The sequence below is a fragment of the Thamnophis elegans genome, chromosome 6, assembly GCF_009769535.1.
Source record: "Thamnophis elegans isolate rThaEle1 chromosome 6, rThaEle1.pri, whole genome shotgun sequence".
NCBI classification, from domain to species: domain Eukaryota; kingdom Metazoa; phylum Chordata; class Lepidosauria; order Squamata; family Colubridae; genus Thamnophis; species Thamnophis elegans.
In genome coordinates this window covers 69,564,065-69,578,849 of record NC_045546.1, presented here as the reverse complement: position 1 = coordinate 69,578,849, position 14,785 = coordinate 69,564,065, and the positions used below count along the sequence as shown (strand labels likewise).

General features: G+C 37.1%; 1 protein-coding gene across 1 annotated transcript in view; it reads left to right on the top strand.

The window, feature by feature from the left end:
- Positions 1-9,643, top strand: part of ZMAT2 (zinc finger matrin-type 2) — a 60,065-nt gene extending 50,422 nt beyond the window's left edge. The window contains exons 5-6 of the mRNA XM_032219293.1: positions 3,475-3,620; positions 8,014-9,643. Coding sequence (XP_032075184.1) covers positions 3,475-3,620; positions 8,014-8,157 — 290 coding nt within the window. The 3' untranslated portion in view covers positions 8,158-9,643. The remainder of the gene's footprint in view (positions 1-3,474; positions 3,621-8,013) is intronic.
- The last annotated feature ends 5,142 nt before the right edge of the window (positions 9,644-14,785 follow it).

Below are 14,785 nucleotides of genomic sequence, written 5' to 3'. Positions count from 1 at the left end.
AACACTTCAAAAGCAGCCTTTCAGATGTTTTTCACAGCCATGTGATCCAGGGCCGGTGGGTGAGTAGGGAAGGGGCTGCTTTTAAAGTAGTGCTTTAAAAGTGGGTGGGTGGGTGACATGTATCCATGTCTCCTAGCTTTTTCAAAATCAACTGAAGTTGGCTAACATTAATTAAAATGCAACTGCAGTATAATGCCTGAAGGAGAATTCACCCACTGCTTTGATTCTTCCCATATATAAAGCGCATCCACAAAATTGGTTGCTGAACAATTTTGGTACATATTCATGAGTGTATATACACATGACAAGTGTGGCAAAAATCAAATCATTGTCTAAATTCTCCTCTAGGTTTAAAAGACCTTTAGCCCTGTAATCCCAAATAAGAAAGCCCACACTTCCCATTGAATTAGTAGTATATTTATATTGGTTAAAATTGTTCTTCATTTTAAATATTGTATTATTTCATAGTTTTTTGCACTATAAATGAAGATATGTGCAGTGTTCATAGAAATTTGTTCATGTTTTTTTCAAACTATAGTCCGGTCCCCAACAGTCTTGAGAGACCATTATCCCTCCTTAATTCACCATTGGAGGGTGTGTGTGTGTGTGTGTGTGTGTGTGTGTGTGTGTGTTGATTCTCGCCTTCTTCCGCCTGCTTATTTATTGGTTTATTGTGTAGTCATCTGAAACATATGATCAGGAGTTATTTTGAAGGAAATCCTGTTTGTTGTATTATTTTTTAATGGCCTATTTTAAGGAGCCTGAAGCTGCTGTTGTAATGAAGTTAGGCAAGTGGCAAGAAAGTTTGTGCTCATTTTCTCTTTGGGGGAGCCAGGTAAATAGATTCTTTGGGTTGAGCAAGTACAGCAAGGACAAAGGCAAAATGGACTGCTAAATTGGCCACCTCCACCCAGTCACATGACCACCTAGCCATGACCACCAGCTGGTCCAGCCCCCCTCCAACAGTGTGAGGGACCATGAATCGGCTCCCTGTTCAAAAAGTTTGAGGACCCCTGCCTTAATGGATCTACGTCTACATAAGGGAAATAAGCAGTGAGGTACCACAAGATCTGGTCTTAGGCCAATACTCTTCAATATCTTCATAAATGACTTGGATGAGGGAATAGAAGGGGAATTTACCAAATTTGCAGATGATACTAAGCTGGCAGGAGTAGCTAACACCCTAGATAATAGGCTCAAAATCCAGATAGATCTTGACATACTTGAACCCTGGGCCCTAGCTAACAAAATGAAATTCAACGTAGAGAAAAGTAAAGTCTTACACCTAGGCAAGAAAAACCAAACCACATATAGATTGGGTGAAACCGGGCTCAATAGCAGTAACAGAGAGAGGGATCTTGGAGCCTTAGTGGGCAACCAGTTAAATATGAGCCAGCAGTGTGCGGCAGCAGCCAAAAAAGCCAATAGAATCCTAAGTTGCAACAGAGGGACAAAATCAAGATCAAGTGAGGTACTAATACCACTCTATAAAGCCTTAGTAAGACCAGACCTGCGTACAGTTTTGGGCACCACACTGTAAAAAAGATGGTGAGACTCTAGAAAAAGTCCAGAGAAGAGCAACCAGGATGATTAGGGGACTGGAGTCTAAAACATATGAAGAACGGTTACAGAAACTGGGCATGGTTAGTCTAGTGAAGAAAAGGACCATGGAGACATGATAGCAGTGTTCCAATATTTGAGGGGCTGCCACAGAGAGGAAGAGGTCAAGCTATTTTCCAAAGCACCTGAAGTCCAGACAAGGAATAATGGATGGAAACTGAACAAGGAGAGATTCAACCTAGAAATAAGGAGAAATTTTCTGACAATGAGAACAATCAACCAATGGAACAGCTTGTGTTCGGAAGTTGTGGGAGCTTCATCACTAGAGGCTTTCAAGGGTCTCTTGTTGGGCGGGGGGGGGTTAGACTAGATGACCTACAAGGTCCCTTCCATCTCTGTTAACCTGTTAACATTCCTTCACTATCTCTTGGAAGGCACAAACATTTAGCATATCCGAATATTTGGCCGTCTTTATCAGATAACATTTATTATGTGAGTATAGCTTGAATCACAGAGGTTTTTTCCTATATCTTTCTGATGTCCTTTTCTTTCTGAAACTGATTGAGTTTATTAATTCCCACTGAAAGGAGTAGAGAGTAGTATATTCTGCAACACATGGATTCTGTGGAAGAGTGTGCTTCACTTTTGCGTTCTAGTTTACAAATTGCTTCTTTGAGACATAGAACTACTCTGCAATAATTCTTGCCCTTTGTATGACTTATATTTCAATAAAAATATATCCAGTTGCTTCTCTCCATTTCACCTGATTTCTGTAATACTTGCCATATTACTGTGTTCTCTTCTAGCATTAAACACATCTCATTTTGACTAAGGAACTTCTGGGATTTACATACAAGTGCTTACACACAATATCTTCATTTAATTTTTCCCATATGGCTTTCTTGATCAACTACACTAATTTTCTAGATCTTCATTGCCCCCCCTAAAAAAACCATTATAATAATTTATACTCGCATCCTTTGGAGTGGTTTCTTCCTTTACCAAATGCTCTTTACATTTTGTTAGTTTACCCGGCCTCCCCCCGAATTAGTTTAAAAGCTGCTTTGCCACATTTTTTAATAATATGTGCCAGCAATCTGGTACCTTCTTGGTTTATGTGGGTCACACACACACCATTTGCAGAAGCCTGGCTTGTTCCCAAAGGTATTCTAATGCTTCACAAATCCAAACCTCCTTCCTAACATCTTCTCATCCAGGCACTAAGGCTGTTCAGTTCTGTCTGTTTAATGGGGCTGGCATGTGCAGTTGTTAGCATTTTGAAGTCATCTGCTTTGTCAATCATGGATTTCAGCATTCTACTCCATAAATATGGTTTCCAGAACTGAATGATTATTTTTCCTTTCTTTAATGCCAATGTGTAACATGGTCACATGCTCTTCTCCAGCACTGTCTGCCAGACTACAATACATAGCATGTTATACCCACAAGCTTTAATTCTGTCAAGCAAGTCACCATGTGATTGAATGCCTAGTGCTTAGCCACCCATCTGTAATAGAAGTTATAAGTGCAGCAAACAAATGTAGGTTCATCCCTTGTCATTTATGCAGCATATCAGTACCATCAATATTATAAAGGAAGGTGTTCTAAAATGCATCTTTAAAAAAGCCTCACTCCATCCCCAAAAGCCCAGGAATACTAAACTAACTTGGTATATAGACTTGTATAAATGATCAGGGTGAGGATGGACCCTTACATTATTCTAGGAGAATGAATAAAAACACACCAGAGTTAAAAGAAGTCTCAAAGTAATATTTATAGCAAGCTTTACTTATTTGTGCAAAACCATTGCTCACCTACAAGAAAACAATACAGTCTGCATGTGTTGCCTGTTAAAGTATTGATAAGATTTTTAGGCAATTCCAAAAATGTTTAATTGGTTCCTACTTTTTCTAGATCAGAGGAACCTTGGTATGTCCATGAGAGTAGAGCGTTCTACTCTGGATCAGGTGAAGAAACGTTTTGAAGTGAACAAGAAAAAAATGGAGGAGAAACAGAAGGATTACGACTTTGAGGAGAGGATGAAGGAGCTCAGAGAAGAGGTGAAGTATTACCCATAAATTAAACAGGACGTTATTGTAATCATGTTAAGCTGATAGTTATTATATTATGATTATCTTGCCGAAGAGTCATTTTTACATTGACTTTAAAAAACATGTGCAGCAATAATGATGATCATCATTTAGATCAGGGATGTCAAACTCAATTTCATTGAGGGCTGCATCAGTATTGTGTTTTACCGGGGGGGGGGGGCTGGTAGGGGGGGCATGGCCAGTTTGATGTCACTGGTCTCGGGGGGCACCTTTGATGGCCCAAGTGCTCTGCCAGTGAAAATGAGCTCCCGAGCTCCGTTTCCAGCTGCGATGGCCTCCTGCAACCCTCAAGGGGAAAAGGAGCTCGGATGTGGGCCAGTCCTTCCCTGTTTCCAGGGAGCCCCGCAGGCCAAATCTAAGCCCCCTGCGGGCCATATCCTGTCAGTGGGCCTTGAGTTTCACACCCCTGTTCTGGATGAAATTAGATCTTTGTGCCAAATTCAGCATATTTAATATTCTGATATTGCTCCAAGAGTTGCTTGTCTTGAAAATGATCAGGAAAGGTTTTTTTGTTCCTTGATTTCCCCAGTATAATAATGGGCTGAATATAGCATTCAAGATTTCATTGACTTTGCAGCACAATCTGGTGAAATTGTATATGAAGACTTCTAATAATTAGGAAAACTATATATTTTGGACATTCCCCCCTCTTTTTTAAAACCCAGATGTGACAAAAACTAGAATTATATGTAATATAGAAATATAGAGGTATGTTGTCTGTCCTGTTCACTAAAACAAAATTGATTTTTTAACATTTATTATACCTAAAACTGAAATTGGAAGATATGAGGAAGATTTTCAGAAGTCATGGGACAATCTTTAATACCACTCATGGGTACTTGCACTTCCTAGAAGCAAAAGAAACCATTTGTTTTTTATTGCATGCATATATGCATATTTAATGAAGGTTGCAATGTTAAGATAGTTTTGCAAATTATCTTTACTATTTAGCATAGAAGCACAATGGAGCAGGGAAGGAAGGAAGGAGAGAGAGAAAGAATGAAAGAAAGAGAAAGACAAAAGAAAGACCTTGCAAAGCATCTTTTTTGGCTATATTTTTATGCTCTCTTTTGTCAATTGAAAATGACCTACATGATGATCCTTGTTTCCTTGCAACATCTCTTCTCCATCTACCTATAATGTGAATTAGAATGCAAAAGAGTAGACTACCGGTTGTACGTCAGGTGGCGTCGGAAGCAAGGACTGCAAGCTCCATGGCCCCGTTTCAGAGGCTTCAAAAGGAGCTATAGCCACACTGTAGGGGTGGTGAAGCAAAGTGGGGCACTTTGCAGGTCGAGGAGAGCCGCCTCTCCTCCAAAAATGTGGTACAGTGGCAGTCAACATGGTTGCCATGAAGCTGGGGACAGCCAGAACACCTAAGAAAGTACAGGAGCGAAGAGGACAGTGAACAGAGATTGTTTCTGGGTGCGATAATTTTTCTTTTCTTTAAAAATTACTGCAAGGAAAACAAACAAAACAAAAAAATTCTGAGAAGAGATTCTAAAAATATAACCATTTAAGCCGGTAAAGAAAATATTTTTAATAAAGAGATCTATGCTGAAAAGTAAATTGAGAGTTCCATCTATTGACGAAAGGAAGAGTGGCTCCTATATGCCTGGAAATTTACAATAAAAGACTCAAAGAACTTGGAAAACACCTTGGTCTATCAGAGTATTAAGTACTGTATTTTTGGGGTATAAGATGCACCTTTTTCCCCCCAAAAAGAGGGTGAAAATCTGAGTGTGTCTTATACATTGAATACATCATTTTTGGCCTACCGAAACCCCTCCCCTTTGCAAAAATGGACCTGTAGAGGCTTTTGGAGGCCTACAAAGTGCTGCTGGGGGCTGGGGAGGGAAAAAAACGAGCAAAAAACAGCCTGGTTTTGCTCCCCACACCCCCCAGGAGCACTCTACAAGCCTCCTAAAAAAAACAAGGCGTGCAGAGGGTTTGGGAGGCTGCAGAGTGCAAACACTTTTTTTTAAAAAAAAATTACCTCTTCAAAATCATGGTGTGTCTTATACTCCGGTGCGTCTTATAGTCCGAAAAATACGGTAAATGCTGAAACTGGCTCATTTAAAGAATTGACTTTGCTTTGAAAAAAAATTGCTTTTGAGTGAAATAAATATCTGGTGGAAAAAAGGCAGCATGGAAATTTGAGAGGAGAGTCCCATCTACTGATGATCTGAAATTTGGATTCTTTTTTAACTAGATTGTGGTTTTACTGTTTATTTCACCTTTATTGCTATTATGATTGGAGTTGAAGGTACAGTTGTGGAAATGAGGACTTTTTTAATGAGATGACTTCATTGTTCCAAAATATTATGGATTCAATCGATGGTATGAGAAAAGGGAGAACATTTTGCAAAGAAATTAATAAAGATCAAACTGCCTATGAACTGGTGGAAGCAATAGAAAGACTAGATGAAATGGATTACTCAAGCCAGCAAATTGAATATGAACAGGGAAAAAATGTGGATCAGAAAAATCAGCAAATGAAGCAACAGTTGACCGAAGAGAAAGACCAGATAAATGGCAAGTAAAAGGAGCGGAAAGAACTGACGGATTGGCCACATTAACAAATAAATCAAGGATTGGAGGAAAATAGGACTGACAAATCAGCTGTTAAAGGAAGAAAGGCTGAAGAAAATAAAACAGACAAATTGACAATTGGAGAGACGGGAAGATACTTTTGATAAGGAGACGGGGACATGGGCAGACATCTGGGAGAATTGGCATTATAAGATTGTACTGGGAGAAATGCTTAGATTCAACAAGAAAAATATAGATGCAGATAGAGATAAAGATGAGGAATGTTGGAGGCGAACTAAAAATGGATATGGATTGAAGCACTACATGGGAGAAGAGATGATGGATAGAAAAAATTGCCCTTTAAATATTAAAGTAGTCTGATTGTAAGTTGAAAGAAGCAAAAATAAAATTAGATAGGGGAAATATTATAATATAAATGTTTATAGAATGAATAAAAATAACAAAGATTAGAATTTTACAGATGTTAGGCATTTTTAATGCATGCTTAAATAATACAATGAGGATTACTTAAATTTGATAAATGTGACATAAATCACTAACATTGCTAGCATGAATTGGATTAATATAAATACTCAGAATCAATTTTGCCTATACACAATAGAGAAATGTTTAGATTCAACAAGAAAAATAGAGATGAAGATAGAGATAAAGATGAGGAATTAGGCATTTTTTGTTTATGTATGTTTAAACAATAGAATGAGGATTACTTAAATTTAAATGTGATAAGCGATTACTAATATTGTTACTGTGAATTGAATGATGCTCAGAACAAACTGTTCACACACGATATGGATGTATATTAAAAAAAATAATAATAAAAATAGAATAGAAAAAAATAGAATGCAAAAGAGTGACTGGCCAAATCACTTAGAATTGAGTATCTGAATGAGAACTCGAACCTGTTATTTTGGCTCTTGAACCATTGCTGTAGGAATGAAAAATGGGTTTTTTGGCATGCCATGTATTGATCATCTTTATAAAATAAGAGATTCAGAATTTGCTTTTGGAATTTTGGAAACACAAAATAATATAGAAACTATATATGTGTATATATGACTTTATTCAGGTTGCCCTAATAATCACTTCAAGATATGTTTTAGATCTCTTGGTTGTGTGGGTAGATAATATAAAACGTCTTGCAATGTCATGCAAGCTTTTGCAGCCTTAACAACTGCTGAGAAACCATTAACCAAAGTCCCACTTCAACATCTCACAACACAAGCATGGCTGCTTTCCAGGTCTTGCAATCTCATACAACAACAACATATTTTGATTAGAGCTGTAGAAGTCCTTTGATGCCAGAGCCATTCAAAACACAGCTTATGTTCTGCCGAGCAGCTGTCATCAGGCTGTTCCAAGAGCTATCAGCTGCTGACATTGCCTTCTGGCATCATTCAGCACCACATTTGTAACAGGGCATTAATACAGAATCTACATGATTGTTTTCAAGCAAAGCTGTATTTCTATCACTATTAATTTCAGATCAAATGTTCAATATTGGTTTAAAAATGGATGCTGACAGCTAATGAGTGTTCTCCCATACAATCAGCATCTTCTCTTGGCACTTTGGTATTTGCGTGTTTAAGTTGCTTTTCTTTCATTGTTGCTTTGGGGATGAGCCATTTTTCTTCCATTCATTTTGTTTCTTCTTCAGACCAGAAAGCATGTTGTCTCAATTGCCTAATTTCTGCCAGAGGAGCCATTACAATTTCTGAGGTTTGTCTTTCTTTTCAAAGATTTTGATAATGTAAGCAAGTTTGGATAAAAAGAGTTACTTCCTGTGTTGCAGGAGGAAAAGGCCAAAGCCTACAAAAAGGAAAAACAGAGGGAGAAGAAAAGGAGGGCAGAGGAAGACTTGACATTTGAAGAGGACGATGAAATGGCTGCTGTAATGGGTTTCTCTGGTTTTGGCTCAACTAAGAAAAGCCACTGATAAGCCAGAAACTGCATTTTGAATGGCTACTGTTTATGTCCTGATGATGCTTCAAAATCCTAGAAAGACAATGCAAAGAATTTGCATCTAAATTACCTGATATAAATTGTGAAACAATTCCATACTACACATGTGGGACTGATTCTGCCCTACCATATTTCCCTGGTTGAAAAGATAGCACCAAGTTTGCTTGTGTATTGATAACTCTAAATCTCAAATAAAAATACCATCAAATAATATCTTCCCTCCCTTGATTCCCTGACTATTTAAGGATACATCTTTTCTCAAGATCTGCTTGAAATGCACACATAATTTCACACAGAATTCTGTGGAGATTATAGATTAATTTTTAAGCACTAAATTTCTCTTGGCCTTGTCTGCAGTTGCAATTTTCTGGTGCAAGTTCTGTTTGCTTTTTACTTTGTATTGCATGCATGCTTTTTTCTTTTAATAAACTCATAAAAATCTAGTGCAATGGGTTTTTTAAAACTGTTTTATAAAGTGTTTATATATGGGGTGGGGAGAGGATAGATTCATATATACTATTATTTTCCAGAACTCACTGGAGATTATTATCTATATACTGAGCAAGTTATTGTCTGCACCATTAGCTTGCTGAAATGTTTCTTTTAATATATTTAGTTGGTAACTTAGAAGGATCAAGGTTCTGGTTGATCTCCTTTCATTGATATAGATAGTAAATTATCTGAGAATCTGGTAAGCTTAGGCTAATTTGATTTTCCCCCTCTGAAATAGCAGTAAATGGTGCTCTGCTCTAAAAATAGAGAAATTTCTCATCAAGAAAAAAAATTGCCCCAGTGGGTTTGCCTGTATTTTTTTTTTAAAAAGAAATCTCCAGTTTAAAGATTTTCCAAGGTTAGAATAGTAAAATTCCCTTTGGGCTTAATGCAAGTGTTGAGAAGGAATCCCAGATGAATCTCTTTTCTATTAAAGTAGAATGAGCCTTGCCAGTATCTTGCCACTGGCCATATTGAATAGATAACTCTGAGTTTTATCAGAACAGATGGGGGGGGGGTTGATAGAGAAAAAGGAGCTTTCTTGCCATCTTGATTCAGAGTGGAGAAATGTTATCAGTGCTGCTCTAGCTGCTGTTTATGCCCCGTGTCATTTTCATTGCTTTCTTAATTTTAGTTCAGCCAACCCCACTGTGACTCATTCATCGGTTTAGGAGGATTTACATCTAGCATGACTGATTTTCATAGTCTCTCCCTTATAGTGATGGGATCATTGTTCTTGCTTTTCTCCTCACTTTAATTAAATCTTACGTTCTTTCAGATACAGGTAGAATAAATCCTACAATGTTTTCTGCTGTTTTAATTCCTTAATCTTAGACTGCTGACAGCTTCATTGCTTCAGATATTTCCACTTCAATTCAGATTATAATCCCCACTGAAGATGTCATTGAAATGATACAAAGCCTGTAGCACTGCTAGCAGAGATTCAAATGTCCTTGGAGACTTGATCCTTCAAATTAAAATAAAAAAAATACCTGCTTAATGTTCCTCAGATTCCGTCAGCGCACCTGTAATGGCTTCTCTCCTAACTTGAGAAAGTAAAGACTCTTGAAATGGATTATTTCAAAAGGAACCTTTAATCAGTCAGGATGGAAACCATTAGAAGCAAAGCAGCATCTGAAAACCTTTAGTCCATGCAAATGGGATTAAGCTGATAATGACCCCCCCCCCTTGTCCGAATGCAGATTCTGACCAATACATGTGTGATGATGCTTCCGTAACTTTTCTGCTCTGGGAGTCAATAAAGCACACGTCCCCATGGCTTTCTCTAGTTAGACATCAAAGTTATATATCCCACATGGCTACCATAAACATCCCTCCAGAGATGCTGGGACCTTCAGTCTCCCGGTGACAGGAAACCAGTTGTAAAGTTGTAAAACTCAGTTGTTTCAGATGTAGCTAATGATTTAACTCTGAGGCTCCCCTCCTCCCAATTGAATGGCATATCACTTTTAGAGATCTGACAGCACCAAAGAGAAATGAACATTTAATTCCAACAATGTCCCTATTTGCATTCAAACCATAAAATAAAAAATGAAACCCATTGCTAAACATTGTAGACAATTTGAAGAGAGGAAGTGCAAAAAAGAGATACAATGCTGTGTTAATTCCTTTTATGCACATTAAAATATGGAACATTTTGAATAATTTTACCTAGCCAGCAGTGTTGCAAAGTGCTCATTATTGTACCTTGATCCAATTTGGTTAGTAATAGTATAATCCAGGAGATCTCTGATACAGGTGAGCAGTGAATATGCTGTCCTAATGTTCTAAACTTAATACTAGCTGTGTTAGTGTGTTTCAAAGAGATTCCTCTGTTCTACATATTGTTAAAAGCTGTTGCAATTGAAGCACAGCCCTTTTATCTGCACTTTATGGGTGGGGAAAATCAATGACTACTTAGCTCTAGTGGTGGGTATATTCATTTTTAGTCTCAGAGATTGACTAGTATTTGCTGGGAAATAAATGTGAATGGCATTCCTATTTTGCTTATGAGTTCCTATATATGTTTGATCTTTATGGAATCAGAATGCTGTTGTAAATGGGCCTTTGATTTGATACAGCATTGTTCTTTTTGTGTTCTTGAAAAGGTTAACATAGAGATGTTTGCTCTTTTAAGCCATGCAGTACAGGAAATGGCACTAATGTACAATTTTTACACTTGTTTTGATAATGTATTGTTTGTCAAATTTTGAATAATTATCTTAATGAAGAATAATACAATAAGCTACAGAATCATATCAATTGCTAGTTAATATGACAAAAGAAGGACCCCTCTGCACAATATGGTGTCTATATGTGTGCATCAGTGTGGGTAGAGAGAGGAATGTAATTTCCATGGTATTTTCTTCTCTGTTTCCTATTAGAAACCTTTTACCTCTATTCAAGCCTAAGGGCATCTTCCTCTATGGGGCCAAAGCATCTGCCTGCACATGCAGTATTTCTGCCAGTTTTTCCTATCCCAGCACTGGAGGTTTTCTCCGAGTGGTGGTGTGGGGGGAATGTCTTTGTCTTGGGCACTTGCTGAGAGCAATGGAGTGTGTAGTGGCAGAGATACAGACTCCTGCTGGATTCCCAGCAGCAGGAGCTGCCTCTAGCCAAGGATGCAAAAAAATGTTTCCTTGAAAGAAATAATATTTAGACAAGAAACTAGAGAAAATGTTTTTCTGCAAAGATCATTAATCCCAAATTCCCCATTCAACTTTTTGTGTGCTGAAACTAGCCCTTTGATTTCCTACTGCTCAAATCACAGTTCTTTGTACCAACTGCTAATAATTCAACCATAATTCATCTTTACCTGATCTGATTAAGCATGCTGGGATTCCTCTGTTGTCTTTTTCAATGTCTCTGTGTGCCATGTTCTTCCCAGGGAGCCAAGGACTGCATAGGCTGAAATGGGTGATTTTTTAAAATCTGATTCTGTCTTGAATGGATACTGATTTGCTTCCTCTTTGGTTAGGCAGAAAAAGCCTGGGTGAAGTCTGTATTAAATTTCTCACTATGGGTAGGCCTCTCTTAATGACCACAAGCTGAACCCAAAATTTTGGTCATAAATTGTTGCAGTCATTAAGTGGTCACCATGTCACCTGACTCAGTTTTACAACAGTTTTTAGTACAGTTGTAAAGTGAGTCACGGTTGTTAAGCAAATCACATAACCATTAACTGAACCATGTATTTATTAAAGAAATCCATTCTCATGAATGCAAAAAATGTCAGAAACAGGTTAAAAAAGTCACAAATCGTTTCACGTGAACACAGGATGCCGCAATCAGTCATAAATGCAAGCCAATTGTCAAGCATCCAAAGTGTAATTATGTGATTGTTTATATGTGCACAGGCAGTCATAACATTTTGAGATCCATTGTAATTTCAAATGGTTGTTAAGTGACTGGTCATTAAACAAGCATTACCTGTAAGTTTATTTTATCTCTTCTGTAATTTATTGCTCTTCATGCAGATATATAAAGTCAGAATGATGCAAGTTTTGTTTTCCAGTTTTAACAGATTAGGAAATTGAAAATGCTTTGTAACCATTATAGGAATATTGATAATTAAGCTTGTGCCGTTGTTTCTTTATTCTTACCGTTGGTCCATGTAATCCATGAATGTGATTGGTAATAACTGTAAAAATGACACATTTCCCTCCTTTAACTACTGTAGTCCTCAATCAGGATGATTTTTTTCCCTAAGGTTTTGTATATATGCACTTCTTCACAAGTACGGAAGGGATTTTTTTTAGCAAAAATGAAATTATAGAAGAACTAGTCACTAAAACAAAAGCAAATTTAAAAAAAATATGAGTATGTGTATGGGCAGAAAAAAACACAGAACTCTAATTTTAAGGACAAATTCAGATATTTTAAATATATTTAATATTTCTATTCAGAAATCATCAGTATCACTAATAAATTATAACCATATTTAAATATATTTATACTATGTTTTATGATTTTTCAAAACTTTCAAAAATGGGAGAAAACACCTTGTTCAAAGCAGTGTGCTTTCTAAATTTATTTCAAAGACCTTTTTAAAAATTAGAATTAGGTGAATTTTACATGATTGCAATACGCTAAATTAATTGAGATATATCTTGAAGAAAATAGAGGCATGAAAGAGAAATATACTCTAAACACATCAACATGGCCTACTCTGCAATTCTGAAAGGTAGAGTTCTGATGCAGTCTTAGGTATGCCGACTTTCGCTACTTCATTTCAGCATGACTTGTTGCATTATTTTGGATCAAGAAAGAGATAGCGTAGTTAAAGCCAGTTGCTTTCTGATTTTTTTCCCTAAAACTTCAGAATGTCTGGCAAACTATTAAATCTTTCTGTTGGTTTTTGCAGTATTTGATTATGTATCAAGTTATATCTATCAATTTTAAACATTGAGATAGTCTGAAAAACAGTTTTGATTAACTTGCAAACTTTTCCATCTGATTTGGAATGCCAATCCCACTGGAAGAATAATTCCAGTGGATTTGAAAGCTTCCACATTACTTTGCAATATTTTAGTTAGATTCAGTTGAACAAGCAGATTACACTTCTATCACAGGATGTTTCTACATATGTCTCTTCCATTATAGAGAACTGCAGCCATATTTCTGTCTATAATAAAGTTCTGGTTTTACAATTCTTTGCAAAGGAACAGAAGACTGATAATAGTGACTATTTTTATAGTTTTGTCTTCTAACTAGAAAAGGCAAGATTTAGGAAGACTTGGATACATTAAGGCTGACAACAAGAAGCTACCACATCTTCTCTGTTTTCCCTATTCTCTAGCACAGAGGTCTCTAAGCCCTTGTCCATGGACCGGCACTAGTCCTCAGCTTGCCAGAAACTGGGCCGCGCAAACAAGCACAGCCCCATCCATGGAATGCAGGCAGCATAGGAACCACACCTCCTCCAGTCTGCAGAAAACCCTCTCTCCACGGAACCACTTCCTGGTGCCCAAAAAGTTGGGGCCACTGCTCTAGCAAATGCTTCAGTACTATGTGCACTGAAGGAATCATACCTTTTTAAAAATGCAGTGTTTTCTAGTCAAATATTCCAGTCAAATATTTCATAGGTGATCTTTATTCAGTATAGGAATTGGTTTATATTGGTCTGTTTTATACATGTTCATGGCCATTAGCTTTCGTTGAAGAATGTGGGGTCTTCATAGAACTGATTTTGACCCCTGTGCATTAGTGACTCCCTTTAGGGGCAGGAAACCACAGTCTGGTGTGCGAAGGCAGCCTGTGTTTATACAACTGCTTGCAGGAGGTTGAGATTGTTCAGCACTCTTTGCAGGCTTGAAATGAATGTACAATATTACACACTGTTAGGAGTCTTGAATGTCATTTATGAACTTGAAAAGTTCTGTTCCTTTGTGTCCTAGACATAAAAATTAATGAGCCAGTTGCAGAGTGTTTGTTTGCTGATGAAGCACAATATAACTTATTAACTTTTTATCTAGCTCCCATAGCAGACTGTATTATATAGAATTAAATCTTTTGGTTTTAGATTTTCTTATATATTCCCTATCTGACACTGTGTCTCTTCTTTACCACTTCATTGCTATTTTTCAATTCTCCTTCCTTTCTCCTGCCAGTTTTTTTTTTTAATTCCTCATGGAGGAGATGGGAGAGAAAATGGACTGAAGATGTTTAATTGTACAGTAATATTTTGTTCAGTACAACTGCTTATGCAGTTGTTTGTCTATGCCAACAATCTAATAGAATGTTCATATACCAAAATAATTGAATTTCTGCTTAAAATAACAGATGAAAAGAATTCTAAAATGATTTGGAGAGACACACGTACACAAAATTGTGCATAAATTACATCTGTAAACTACTCCAAGGATATTTGTCAGTTGGCTGATACATACATACAGCCAATAGAGTACATTTATAATAACAAGAAGCCTCACAGAGACATTAGAATTTAACAAGTTGATGACATTGAGGGAAACAAAGCTGCTTATCAGCTGCAATAGATACATTCTCTTATCGAAGCTGTGGGATTTTAAGACACTCTTAAATTTGGACTATTGTGCATACCGGATTATCAGGCATGAATTCCTTTATCTTCTGTAATTTTGTTCTCTAAT